Source organism: Mastomys coucha, unplaced genomic scaffold, assembly GCF_008632895.1.
Source record: "Mastomys coucha isolate ucsf_1 unplaced genomic scaffold, UCSF_Mcou_1 pScaffold18, whole genome shotgun sequence".
NCBI classification, from domain to species: Eukaryota; Metazoa; Chordata; class Mammalia; order Rodentia; family Muridae; genus Mastomys; species Mastomys coucha.
Window position 1 is genome coordinate 64,239,582 of NW_022196900.1, and position 15,084 is coordinate 64,254,665.

The window sequence follows — 15,084 nt, forward strand, 5'->3', positions numbered from 1 at the left end:
GGGCAATACAGAGAAACCCTGTCTCAAAAAACCAAAAAAAAAATAAAAGAAAAGAAGAAGAAAAGTAGTCATCAAAACCAATCAGAAAGTGGTAAGTTACCACCATACCCATCATGAGGGTGTGTCAGGCCCAGCAGGGCATATTGTAGCCTTCAGGATTCACAGCTGGAACACTATTGATGACTTTTCCCCATCAGTAGGCTACAGAGCACCTTCTGGCACCACAAAGCTAGACAGTGATGGGAAAGTATCTCTCTCAGCTTTAGCTTGATTTCTCTGTCATGACCAAAAGTGTGGTGTCTTCGGGAATAGTCTTACCATCAATTTCCATTGGACAACCAAGAACAATGAAAGTACCTTGTACTGTACTGAGAACTCTGAGGTATCTCATAGCTAGCACTGATATTTTTCTTTAATAACCCATGGCTTTGGGGAAAAGCATCCCATACAGGATGTCCTAGTTACTGTTCTATTGCTTTGAAGAGGCGCCATAGCAAGGGAACTCTCACAAAAGAAAGCATTTAATTGGGGACTTGCTTACCGTTTTAGAGAGTTAGTCCTTGATCATCGTGGCAGGAAGCAAGCAGGCATGGCACTGAAGCTGTAGCTTTGGATCCTGGATCCAAAGGCAGTAGGAAGAAGGAGAGGAGGAGGAAGAGGGAGAAATGGAGGGAGGGAGGAGGACGGTGAAGAGAGAGAGAAACTGAGACAGAGACAGAAACTGGGGAGCGAGGGGAACACTGAGACTGGCATGGCATCTTGAAACCTCAAAGTCCACTCCAAGAGACACACCTCTTCCAGCAAGGCCACGCCTCCTTCCCAAACAGTTCCGCTCCTCAGTGACTAAGCACTCAAATGTATGAGCCTCTGGGCCTATTCTAAAACCACTACAGATGACACCTCCATTCCAACTTTGTTTTTAAGCAGTATTTTCTAATAACTTATAAATAGCAGGCTTCCATATCATTTAAAAAAAAAATCCATAGTTTTGATTACCCATCCCTCCTTTTCCCACCCTTTCTCCTATCTTCTTTCCCATTTTCTGCTTAGACCTACTCAGGGAGTTCCAGGATAACCTGGGCTAAATAATGAGACACTTTTTACCTGTAATATAACACACACACACACACACACACACACACACACACACACACACACCACATACATAAACACACGGACTAATCAAATTACTATTCCAGGCATCCTCCTTAGAATCCAGAAATTTGACATGTAGAAACAACCTCAGAGAACATTAAATCTAATACCTTTAATGAGAGAACAGAGGTACAAAGAAGCTGAGGAACTCTTCATGCGCTCTGTGTTCCAGTCAAGTTTGAAATCTTAACATTTATTCTTTGAGTCCAATACTATTTCTTTTAGACTTGGTTTCCAGGCTGCACTCAGCATCCATCTAAGTATATTAAGCTTATGTGTTACACTGGTGCAAAGGAAGATATTCTTCAGCATACATGGGTGTCCTCTCTTTCCCAGTATTTAGCATGCTGTTCCTCACTAACCATGGGAAGGAGGGAGGGTAAAAGGGATCTGTTAAGAAATAGCTTTCTTTGGCTGAACCAGATCCTACATGGAATTAGAGGCAGAAGATAGACCCAATTCTTCTCATTTATAAAAACCTTTATATAAGTTTATGAATTTTTTTTACCACATGCTTAAGGAAACTTGCATAATTTCAACAAAACCATTTAGCTAAATAAAGTTGAAAGTACTTGGCAGCTCATAGGGATTCATTCATTTTTGTGTGTGTTTTAATTTCAGAAGAAAATAGTGAAGAAATGTATGAAGATATCTACAAAGCAAAGAATAATGACCCCAAAACAGAGTGAGTGTCTTTTTAGGATTGTAGGCTGAAGGTGTTTCCTGTTTATCTAGTAAGCTAGGATTTAAGACATGGCCCCATCTCCACCACCATTGTTGAGGCAAGATTACACAGAAGGATGATGAGCTATTGAAATACTGCACTATCAATCGGCAGCATATTCATTACTGTGTACAATCACATACCATAATATTAAAGATTCATTGCTTTCTCCTTTGAGCAAAATGTCCATTTTCTAGAGCAGAGAACTTTTATAAGATGTGTTAAGAAGCAGTTGAGACAGGGAAAGTAAATAACAATAGATTTTGCCTTGACTTTATAGTTGGTTTCCGAGGAACAAAGCAATAAGTTTAACTAAGCCCTTGTCTTTGGGAGTTAGTCAGACTCTGGGATTTACCCACTGATGTTGCCAACAACATTTGTTCAAATGAGCAGCCTTGGTCAAGTTTAATTATAGACAGCAAAAAAAAAAAAAAAAAAAAAAAAAAAAAAAAAAAGGAAAGAAAGAGAGAAGACAGTATGTTCAACAGTAATAAGTCTGAGGACAAAGGGCACAGTGATCCTGGCTGGTTATGTGGGTTATGTGGGTGAACTCCTTTTCATCTCCATCCCCCTAAACCAGAAGGATATTTAGAAGAATTTCATCATCAGATGGCCCAGGAGCATGTCACCACATCTGTATACTCAGTTACTGATGAGTATGTTAAAAATCAGTGATGGCAATTTCAGGAGCCAGTAATTCCTCTGGTGTGTCTCCAGCACCATTTAGAGGGAGCATTTCCCTAGGTTATTTTCTCCCTGGGAAAGCAAGATTTTGCTTCATAATCTCTACAAAAAGAAAAAGCACACTATTTGTGGTAGATGAGTGTTTGTACACACTATAATCACTCTATTCGTGCTTGCCTCAGATATGCTTCATATCTCAGCAGGATCTCAGCAGACCTCACTCCTACTTGCTCAGGCATTTCCTTGTGCTTCCTTCCTTTGGATGTGAGGCTGGAGTCTCTGGTCCTTAGTAATCCAACAGCATTGTCTCCTAGTTCTAGTACTCTCTCAAATGCTCTGTGTTTCCTCTTAGAGTAGCTGGAAGGGCAGCACTGAGAAGATTGCAGCAGATCTTCAGGAAAGAAAACATATTCGGAATGAAGAAAACCAAGTCAAAGGAAATTATCAGGTAAACTGTCCCCTTTAGCTTTTCTCCCTGGATGCCATCAACACACTGGCCTTGAAGACACATGGGATATTGTTTGCATCCAATTCTCAGCACCAGTGACAAGAGAATCAGAACCTAAAACTATAAAGGTCCTGATTACATGATACCCTAAGAAACTAGTGAGGAGAAAAAAAATTACCAGAATAGACAAGCAAGATCCAGAATGGAACCGTGTTGTCATCTTTGACATCTGTGTCATTAGCACTAAACATGATGTTAGTAGTTCGTTTCATGTTCTCTTGGCCACACAATCTCCAGTGGTCTTACTTGTGTACCTGTCCATATTTACTTTGTCTCTCTTGAAAGCAGTGGTATGCTTGTGATATGGACATGGGTTACCTGAATGAGGCCTATGTATGTCAAGATCTTGGACTTAGAACCCCCTGTCTCCTCATGTCTCCACTATTAGTCTTTGGGAAGGTTCCAAATTATCAAGCAGTAAAAGAAAGAGGAGTTTCTTCCATTTGTGTTTACAAGACTTGGCTCCCTTGTGGGTGCAGTGGAAGGGGACTGTGTAGCCTCTGGAGACATCTCTCTCTCTGCAATATCAATATCGATAGATCTAGATCTGCACTTTGTGATGAAGCCAAGTAATCATCTACATTTCAGATAGTATGAAGCTATTCTTCTCTCAAGTTCTTCCCAATTGTAAGATCTTGCAGTTTTGTGATTTTTAAGCTCAGTGGTCTGCAGGAGCTAGATCTCCCAAGACATCCAACCAGACATGAGTGTGGATACTGTACTTTCCATTGCAGCACAGAGCACTCCGTTACTATATTTTCTATCTCCCTTCAGGACAGAAACTGTCTCCAATCATCTTACTCATCACACATAAGAGCCTGGCTCATGGCTAATACAAAAACACCTGTAGTATTTATTAACTTGAAATTAAAGGCTGAACAGACACAAGTCTGTCTGTCTGTCTGTCTGTCTGTCTCTCTGTCTCTGTCTCCCTCCCTCCCTCCCTCCCTCCCTTTTCCTATCACACATCTCTTTCCATGTGACCTCCTTAGCAACAAGAGACAAGAACCAAATCTAGCTATATTCCATGTTCTATCCCAATGGAAGGTTGCCATCTTCCATTTCCACCTGACTGAGGTTCTCTGTGCAAGTCTTCCTTTGGCTTAAGAAACACAGAAAGGATGCAGTATATGCAGAGTGCTTATGGATTTGTCTGTACAGTGTTCTTTTTCATTCCTCATGCTCATTTGGTATATATGACTGACTCTTAGAAGACTAACAGATAGTTGTGGATTCTGTGGATGCAGGTCTAGGCTGCAAGGCCGCCTGGGTGATTAGTTAGGTAGGAATTGAGTTACTGACAGTCCACAGGGATGGATGAGCTCATTTGGAATGGGGTAGGGACAATCAAAACAGAGCTGCAAGAGTCTCACTTGACAGGCTTGCCTAGAAATACCGTCTAGACCAGATACCTGCCATGAGGATGACCAGGCAGGCACCTGCCATCAGGATGACATCTGGACCAGGCAGGCATCTGCCACCAGGATGGCATTTGGGATTTGCCTGCTCATGAGCATGACTTTTTTCCTTGACCTTTTTTTGTCTTTTCCTCATTAGCAATGGATTTTCCATGTCAATGCCTGACTTAGGTAAGTGCCATTTGCTTGCTGTTGCCCACCAGCATTGCTGTCTTCAGGATTGGTGTATTAAGGGGCAGGGGAAGAACACTGGTTTCCCAGTGAAAAAATGGACCCATCAGAATGAAAGATGATATGTCAAACAGCAGTGCTTCCTGCTTTGGAGGGATGAGAAACTTTTTTCTGGCAATTCCATAAATAGATGTTACTCTCTTTTTAGGAGGCTTCTAGGACGCATATCCATACTCTGTGATTGGGATTTGTACCCAAGTGTGTCTGACTATGAAGTTTAGGTATTCTGCATTGATCTGCACAGCTCTGGTGGATTTGCTAGCCAGATTAAGGCATGATAAATTGAGTATGAGCATGCTGCAATCCACACACTAGCTGATTAAAAATGGGTCACTGGTTATATAAGTTATCACAGTGCCTGACACATAGGGTGCTCTCAATACATGTCCAGTACATGGAATTTGCCAATAAACAAGATCTGTGTGACTTTGCTCATGGTTTTTGTTCATGGGCACTAGAAATATAGTTACTTTCATTAATAACTGTGACTCGGTGATTCAAACATATATTTCAGAATTATAAGCTGCCAAATTAAAGACAAAGATTATATAGACCTGATAAAATTGCAGCTCTCTCAAATATTATCATAAAAAACTCAGAAGGCAACTTAGAATAGGAATTCATCTTAAAGATGAATTACCTCTAATCCCTAAAACCACAAACCAAAATTACACCAAAATGAAAAATTTTTTATTGCTGACAGAATAAATTTCTACGTCTGACAGTAAAATATGAAGTTACCATTAGGATCTATGGAGCAAGTGCATATGAAATATTAACTAATTTCAAGTTTGTGTTTGACTTCTATTTCCAAGATATAATCTGTATAGATCCCACTGTTTATGCAAATACTATAAAATCCAAAACGGTTTGATGTCTGAAACGTTCTGTCCAAAGCACTTAAATATGGGCTGTTGAATCTATACCCCACCCAAAGCTTAAAGGGACTGAGAGAAATTAGCAAAGCTAAGCGTAACTATGAATACTGCAAGATGAATTACGAATATATCAAATTGCCCCAAAGTTTTTCAAATAGTGAATCATTTAAAAATCACAGAAGTCTATATTGCATGGTAGCATGAACATTATAAGCTAGAAACAACTAATTATCATTATGTGTTAACTCAGATTCAATGTAAGACAATTATATTCTAAAGAAACAATTATTCCAAACCATGGGTGTTATTAAATAAGGAAACAAGTGTGTGTGTGTGTGTGTGTGTGTGTGTGTGTGTGTGTGTGTATGTGGTAGGTGGAGACCAGCAAATACATTCCCATTTCCCCTCCAATAGGTATTAAGAAAAGTCCCCTCAATGTTGTAGCAGTATAAATCATTTTTCAGTTCCAGAAAATGGAACAACTTACAATTCAACGAAATCAAATTGATGTAAATGCATATGCAGGTCAGATGCTCAGCGAGCTCACTGCTTCTTATTCCCTCAGTTGAGTTTCTTCCCCAAAGAGACTCATTTTGCTCCAGCCTGTCTATGTAATCAGATAAAAGGCTTGAGGATACAGTTGGATAATTAGGTCATTGTGTATAATTTGGAAAGCCAGAGGTGTATGATGCATAGCTAATAATTTTTTTGATCCTGTCTGTGCCCTAGGACCTAGTTCTCAGGATGGTATCATCTATGATGATGTGGATATACGTGAGAAAGAATCAAAGTAAGTCAGTTTACTTCACTGGCCATCCCTGGGGGCACCAAGCCACTGCCTGATGCTTTCTTTGCTAAATACAGTCAGAGAGGCAGGTGCTTCACAGACTGGACAGAGGTGCTATTCCCTCTGTTCTGAAGAAAAAACAATGACTACTCTCCCACTGGTGACTCAACAATGGTGCCAAGTCACAGGCATTGGAGCTTCAGAGTCTGTGTTTCTTATCTTTGAGTCTCAAAATATTCAACACATTCAAATAGTAATCTTTTGTGTACACTGAAAAATGCCAGATAGCAAGGCTGTTTGATAGAACAGTTTTCAAGGACTAAATCACTATCATTGCTGTCTGTGGGAAAGGAAGCCAGCATCAGACTCAGTGCCCCTCCCAGTTCCTGGCTGTCATCAGCAGTTCAATCCCACCGAGCAGCTGGTGATGGGGGCCTCTCATTTTCAGTCACCTGTTCCTGATCACTGTGCCGGGACTCCTGCTGTCTTGGTAAAGCTACTGATAAGCCTTTGTTAAACCAAGAGATATCCTTAACATCATACCATAATTGAATTTTTCTACAGTGCTTTAAAATTCTGGTCATGCAATCATTACAAGGAAAAAGTCTCCCCAAGTTTCCATGGAACAGTTTCCCATTTCTTGGCTTGTCTTAAGCTTTGCATGTGAGGTTTCTTCTCCCACCCATGCCTTAAGTATCAACTGTTCAGATGCACTACAACAGTTCTATTATCCCTTCAAACATCCCTTGTTTTTTCCCTTTTTGCAGGAATAAGGATTGTTGTGAGGCCTCCTGTTATGTCAGGCAGCATTCCACACTGCCCTCTCTAGGCAGGCACTCCACACTGTCCTCTCTGGGCAGGCACTCCACTCTAGGCAGGTACTCCACACTGCCCTCTCCAGGCAGGTACTGCACACTGCCCTCTCCGGGCAGGCACTGCACACTGCCCTCTCCGGGCAGGCACTGCACACTGCCCTCTCCGGGCAGGCACTGCACACTGTCCTCTCTGGGCAGGCACTGCTCACTGTCCTCTCTGTCTGTCCTGCACACTGGACAGACACTGCACAGTGCCCATACCCTTCCATTTTATGTATTTCATCTTATTCAGGGCTTTGCTAAGGTGCCCAAGCTGGCTTTGAAGTTGGAATTTTCCTGCCTTAGATTATCAAGTGGCTGGAATTAGAGGTGTGGTACCCCAGCCTTCCCTCCTGTATATTTTTTTTAATGTTTTCTCAGCTACCCCAAGACTTTAATTATAACCAAAATATCAAAAATTATATGTTGAGTTCAGCTTTGTTTTTCTGAGTTCCAGTAACCCTGGAGAACAATGTGCCCTAAGCTCAGGAGGTTCGTGATAATGCGGAATATAGTTTTCTCTTATCCACACTTGACTTCTAATCTCTATGGTAGTGATTAGAAACACAGTTGTCCCTAGGTTTTATCCCTGATTTCCTCAGCTCTTGTGCCTGCTGTCCCACGGTTTTGTTCTAATGTCTCTGACACTTCTCACTTCCCCTTCCTCACCATCACAATCATGGCCACCATCCATGTTGCTTCTTAAATAGATTCCTGTAAAAGTCCCTGAGTGGCCATTTTGCTAGTTAACAAATACAGTCATGTCACAAAATCTACAGTCCACCAGCTTTAAACATTCAGTCCTTATGCATTGTTCTCAAAATGCAGTTCATGTTGCCCCTGACAACCCTCAGCCTCACCTTCACCCCACCCCCACCCCATTCTACACTACTGGGAGTTCCTTGAACTCCAAAACTGTCCAATATTTCAAACCTTCAAGTATTCCAATGCTATTAATTCATTCATCTAATACTTACTGATTCTTGCTTGGTGCCAGATTTCGAGTGTAAAGTAATTCCCAAACAAGACATAATACTTGATTTGGGGGAGGAACAATTTTTCTCCAATTATGCACTAGAATTTGGTTGTGTTGGACAAGAATATTTTGAAAGAGATACAGGTATGTGAGAAGCATTCTACACCGCCCTCATTACTTTATGTCATTTTATTTTATTCAAGGTTTGAATCCTTGCCAAATTGCCCAAGCTGGCCTTGAACTTGGGATCTTTCTGCCTTAGATTCCCAAGCTGATCAAATGATCCCCCAGGTTTGGATTCCTTGTGGCTTTTAGAATTCTCTCATCCATACTCAAGACTTTAATTACAATCATAGTAGAAATGATATCACAATTTATATTTTGAGGTCAGATTTTTTTTTCTAAGTCTCAGTAGTCATTAGGAGGTGTTTGATGTTAACTTATAGTAGATCACTCACTTCTATGGCTTGGATACTCCCTTTTAATGAAAGCATTATTCTCATATCTATGAAAAGCTATTTTCTTGACTATGCCTTCTTGTATTCTTAGAACTCCAGGATCCTATGCATTGTGGTTTCAGATCTAAATCATGTGGCCTGATACCAAAATGCTGTGTGTAAAGTTGGACTTGTTATAAAACTGGAATAATAATCTGGAATCTCAAGACGGTAGCTTTTCTGTCTATTCAAGTGTTGGTGTCTATACTGAAGCAGTGAAAAACATGTTTGACAGTTGGAAGCTGGGGGCAAGCGGAGAGCTGAGAAACAGGGCAACAAGCTAGTAGACGACCAATATTGTGTTTAAGAAGTTTCTTGAAGCCAGGTGGTGGCGCCTCTTGGGAGGCAGAGGCAGGTGGAACTCTGAGTTTGAGGACAGCCTGTTCTACACAGCAAGTTTCAGGATAACCAGGACTGAAAACCTTTTCTTGACAAACAAACAAGCAAACCAAACAAATGAAGGTCAGAGGAAGAAGAGGAAGGGAGGAGAAGAAGGTAACCGTAGTTGTTGTTGTTTCTTGGATGAGTATGATTATGCATACTTACAGGCAGGTAGATCCCTGGGAGTTTGAGTCTAGCCTGAGCTATTTAGTGAATTTCAGACCAGCCAGGGTAAAAGCTCTCTCTGGGGAAAAACAAACAAAATTAAAGCAAGTTTGTTGGAGCATAAGGCATATAATGAGAACATAAGTAGATGTAGAATGATAGGAGATTGGAAGATGGCTCTGGAATTTTCAGACAATAGCCCTGTGATACCAAGTTAAATTAATAAAACTTTTTGCTTGAAAAATAAATTCTATTTGTAACAGTACATTATAAAGCACAATAAAACCAGCCAGCTCATATCTATCAAAGAAGAACTAGAATATGGCCAATACTATCTTCATCACCATATGCTCACCCCCCACCTGCTCATTCCCCACCTGCATGTCCCCCAGCCTGTACCCCCCACCTGTATACACCCCTACCTGCTCATCCCTCACCTGCTCACCTCTCACCTGGACACCTGCATACCCCCATCTGCTCACCTGCACACCCCTTACCTGCACACCCCTTACCTGCTCATCCCCCACCTGCTCACCCCTCACCTGGACACCTACATTTTCCCATCTGCTCACCTGCACACCCCCCACCTGCTCATCCCTCACCTGCTCATCCCTCACCTGGACACCTGCATACCCCCATCTGCTCACCTGCACACCCCTACCTGCTCATCCCCTACCTGGACACCTGCATACCCCCATCTGCTCACCTGCACACCCCTCACCTGCTCATCCCCTACCTGGACACCTGCATACCCCCATCTGCTCACCTGCACACCCCTCACCTGAACACCTGCACAACCATCTGCTCACCCGCTCACCCTTCACCTACACACTGGTTTCCTCCAGGATGAGTGCCTTTTCTGCTTTTGTACTTTTCTTGTTCAAAACAACAACAACAACAACAAAAACATATCAAATTATAGATGACAAAATTGTTTGATTGTAAAAATGACTTCATCCCTTATACTGAATTCTGTAACTTTGGTTTCCCTCACATCTACTGTTGTGTTGCCATGCTGCCTTCATTTTTACTGCCCTTTGATTACCACTCCACTATGCATGTGCCACAGTAAGCCATTCTCTTGCTGGTAGGCATCTAGCTCCCAAGTGATTTTGATCTGGATCAGTACTTCCCCAGATACTGATTTCTGTAGTCCTGTGTGTACTTGAAAGAGGAAATACAGACCAAACATGGAATACAAATTCACAAGTGCCATCCCAGCACAGAAGGGTTCGCCCTGGCTCCCACATTAACACACAGACAGAAAGAAGTTATTTCTGTCATATTGGTGTCTGTAATTCATATCACATCATAGGAATTTTGCATCACTAACATGCTTCAGTGCAGTTACGAACACTCGGGTCTTGCTCCTATACTCTCTGTTCATAGCATTTGACTACTTTTCTGTGGTGTTGCCAGTATTTTTCTTCTTCTTAGGTTTTAAAACAATTCATTTTGGATACAACTCTTTCCCTCTCATGTCAATTTATTACTACATCATCTCCACCTGTTGGCTAGCACTCTCAACTTCCTTTCTAGTCTTCCAATGAACAGAAATTCAAATTCTTAATGTATCTTTAAATTACCACTTTTTATTATTTCTTTCTATATCTTTTAGAGAACTTTCTCTTACCTCGCTCAACATTCTCTTATATTCTCTTCTAAAAGTTGCAGCTTTGCCTTTTAAACTCAATCCTTAGGTCCACCTAAACTGAGGGTTTTTTGGTTTTTTGCTTTTATTGGGGGGGGGTCTTTATTTTCAAGACAGGGTTTCTTCCCTGACTAGGAATCGAATCAGAGCCTCAGTGGTGAGAACATTGAATCATAACCCCTAGACCACCAGGGCGCATCAAGTAGTGCATGAATTGAGTTTTATTTTAACAAGTGACAGGCAGTTGTTTTCTTCTATACAGAAAAATGTCTCTTATTTTCCCCAGCAACTTGCAATGCCATTTTGTCAAATCAAGTGTCCCAGCACCTGAAGGTCTGTTTCCAGGTTCTCGCCTCTCCTCTGTGGTTGCTTCTATCCTAATGGCATGGTGGGAGAGGCTGCATTTTCTCCTATTTCTTCTTCCTTTCTACTGCTTCAAAAACTTTAAAGACTTGGACCTATTGTTTTAGTAAAGAAAAATAAACATGAGAGCCAGTACCTGCCCAGCCTGTACTTGCTCTCATTGTAGCTCCCTACAAATTTCGTGGTTTGGAATGTAGTGAAGTGGTAGAGTACTTGCCTTGCATGTGCCAAGACCAGAGTTCAGTCCCTAGAACTGCATATCTAAAGGGAATCAAAACATAGCATCTATGAAAATGTAAGGTTTCTAACATATGTATCATTGTGTTTAAAGGTTTCCTAGTACAGTTACTGAAGTATTTAGGCTTGTCAACATTAGAGATAACTGGATAGTTCTTAAATCACTGAGCCATTATCCAACTCCTATTTTATTATTTTATAAACTAGCATACAAAGTATTTGATACCATTATAGCATTAACAGAATTTTCTATTGAAGTGTGTTTTAGTAGATCATCTCTCCACCCACCTCTACCAACCTCTATGTCCCCACCCCTCTTATAACCTTCTTCCTCTCTGCTACCTCACCCTCCTCTGTAGCCCCCCTCCATTTTTTCCTTTTATGTTCCATGTGTCTTTTGCCCCACCCCTTCATCAGCACCTCTTTATTTTCTTAGTCTCCATTCTAGATTATTGGACTTATCTATTCATGTAGAGTAATGTTAATCCAGCAACATGGCTGCCCTGGCAAGGGGTCACATCCAAAGATATAATCCAGCTAGAATGCAGACATGCCCTGGATTGCAGTATGATCTCGCTGGAATACAGACAAGCCCTTACTACACATCTTTAATACCTAACAGAGGAAATAAAGTTAGTTTGTAGAAGGAATCAGTCATGTTTGAAAGTGACATCTAATTGAGAGGCAGACAAAGTGATGAATCAGAGTAAGATTTGACAGAATGAGGCAGAGATATGATACATCCAACTCTTGCATGAACAGATGGGAAAGAGAAGCTCCTTAAGAACAGTGCAGAGTGAATCAGGGGTAGAGGGCAGTTCAATGAGTGGAGGTAAATTAGTTCAGGCAATGCAGTAGAGTTCACTTGAGTGTAGTTGGGTGTAGTTCAGTTGAACACATTGAGTTTTAATTGAGTCCATGTAATTCCATTCAGTTCTATTCCGTTCATACAGTTGGTACAGTTCAGTTCATAGATTCAGATGTAGATTTTTCAAGCAGAGAAATTCAGCAGAAGCCAAGAGAAGCCAGTTTGAATCAGTTAGCTTTGAAGGGAATTTTGGGCCAGAACAGCTGAGTTGAACCAGCCAGCCAGAGTTCAGAAAGAACTAGAAAGGATGAGCTTACTCAGCAGTAAGGCTCTGAGACAATTATATCTGGCAAATAAAAGTTACTTTTACATATATGCATACATGTAAACACCACAAATTAGGAACCACATGAGAGGGAACATAGGTTTTGTCACCTAATTTAATATTATACTTTCCAGACCTATCCATTGTCCCACAAATTTCATTTTTATTTATAGCTAAAATTTCATTGTATATATGTACCACATTTAAGAAAGGAGTCATTTTTAATTATGTGAATGTGTCTGTGTGTGGTTATGTACAAGTGCAGGTCTCCTCGGAGACCAGAGATGTTGGATCTCCTGGAAGCTGAAGTTACATGAAGTTGAGAGCTGGGAACTGCACTAGGTTCTTTACTTAGCTGTCCCTCCAGCCCCCATGCCACATTTTGATTATCCATTCATCTGTTGATAGATATCTATCTCGTTCTAATTCCTTGTTATTATGAATACTGGAGCAATGAATGTGGATGTGCAAATATAATTGTAGTAGACAGGGAGTCTTTTGGGTATATGCCCAAGAGTGCTAGAGCTGGGTCATGTGGTAATTTTGAATTCTTCGAAAACCTTCACACTTACTTTTATAATGGTTATGCTAATTTGTACTTTCACAAGCATTTATGGTTGGTGATGTTAGCCATTCCTACCAGGGTGAGGTGCATCCTCAGCTATTAGTGAATTGTAAGTTTACTAGCAGGATTCACATTTTAGGAAAAAAACAAAAACAAAAACAAAAAACTCCTGAGGCTCAGAAAGGATAGGTATGATTACAAGCTGGCTAATTTTGTCTCTGGTGAGCTCAAATTTGGGCCACTGAGAGGTCAACAGGTTTTGTCCTGTGGGCCAGTGTGGCCTAGTTGTTTTTGTAAATGAAGTAACAACAGTAGAGCTATTAGGATGCTAACTGTATGGCCTTGCTGTGTGTGTGAATATGGATTTCTAGATGATGTTTAAACTACTTTGGTCATTGACCTAGGAAACACTAGGGGTTTTGTAAATGTTTACTAGTTGAATCTTAACATACTTGATCAAAACATTTTTCTCCCCAGAGATGAAGATAAAGTAAAAACTTGGAAGACTAAGTTTTTGAAACCAAAGGGAAAAAATGGGGGGAAAGGCAGCCTTGGATCCAAAAGGTAAGAACACAAATGCACTTACAACTCCACTACTGCAATTTCTACACTTCTTGCCAGCTGTGGGACCTTAGGCAAGTCCTTAACTTTGATTTTCAGGATCCTCACCTGCAACTGAGAACTAGCAACACTTGCTTCATAGTACCACTGAGAGGAGATAAAAGAGACCAAGGTATAAATACACAGTTCCTAACACCCATCCCCAACCTGTGCCCTACTCTCCATCAATGAGGAATAAGAAAGCATGGGAGGTAGCCCCTAGCAAACAACGATGGACCTACAGTCTTCCTGCCTTTTAGACCTTAGGAGCATCCCTCCAGAAGGATAGAGCTTAAACAGAATATCAACCAGAACTGACTTTGCTAAAATGTAAGTTTAGTTATGACTACAGTTAGAATGTGATCAGAGCACTCCATCAGAGCTCTGTGTGCTGCAGACTGCACTGGCCACTCAGGGAGGCCAAGTCCTCTAAACATGCTCCCCTTCCCAGATGCAGGATCTGGGGGACTTTCTTTGACAAACTTCTTGGGGAAATCCTTATTAAATTGTCAGTGGTTGGTTTGCATCAGGAAACCTATGGTTTTTCTTAAGGAATACCAAGAGAAGTCACATTTGTCCTTAGCAAATTGAAACTCAAAGTGGCAATGGCAGCCCTTCCCTTAAGCTTATTTTTACCAATTTGGAAAGATGTATCCAAAAGAAAAGTTGATTTTTGTTTGTTTGTTTTTTTTACATTAAACATACTTGTTTGCATAGCATAGCTGAAGAAAAAAACATGTGCAGTGTCAGGAAGGTCTCGGAGTCCTTGAACAGCACAGTGTTATCTGTCATCAATACACGTCTGCCTTTTGGGGCAACAAGTTTCTAGTTAAATTGACTTACTATATTCTCACTTTGAAAATGCATTGATGAGGCTATCATTGTTTCTGAAGAGCAATGGATAAGTTTCTCGGATCCTTTTATAATGGTTTCTGGGACAACTATTCTACCAATAAGTAAAGTGTTTTCCATATTGGTTAACTGACAGCTTATTCTACCAGTAAGTACAAAAATGGGTGAATATTCAAATACAAAGGCATGCATGGCCTAAATAGACACTGTATGTGGAGGAAACATGTATAATGGTAATGGAACTGGCACTTGCTGTAGGTAGTTCAATGGCCTGAAGGGTGTCATCTGAGCATGATTAATTTAGAAAGATATCTCTGTAATGGATATGCAGATGGATTTGTTTTTACAAGAACGGACGTGGAGAATAGTATTGTTTGTTACCAGTGGTCAGGGGCGAAGAAGGATATTTCCAGGTTCTTGGCGTC

General features: G+C 40.9%; 1 protein-coding gene across 5 annotated transcripts in view; it reads left to right on the top strand.

Moving 5' to 3' along the window:
* The window catches only part of Fyb2 (FYN binding protein 2), a 116,828-nt gene that overhangs the window by 95,729 nt on the left and 6,015 nt on the right, over window positions 1-15,084 (top strand). Inside the window, exons 12-17 of one of the 5 annotated variants that reach the window (XM_031378034.1) lie at window positions 1,777-1,840; window positions 2,916-3,011; window positions 4,629-4,660; window positions 6,328-6,388; window positions 13,685-13,771; window positions 13,868-14,022. In XM_031378034.1, coding sequence (XP_031233894.1) covers window positions 1,777-1,840; window positions 2,916-3,011; window positions 4,629-4,660; window positions 6,328-6,388; window positions 13,685-13,771; window positions 13,868-13,886 — 359 coding nt within the window. In that variant the 3' untranslated portion in view covers window positions 13,887-14,022. Of the gene's footprint in view, window positions 1-1,776; window positions 1,841-2,915; window positions 3,012-4,628; window positions 4,661-6,327; window positions 6,389-13,684; window positions 13,772-13,867; window positions 14,023-15,084 lie in introns of those variants that run through there. The other 4 variants (XR_004120953.1, XM_031378032.1, XM_031378033.1 and 1 more) reach the window with 4 other exon arrangements.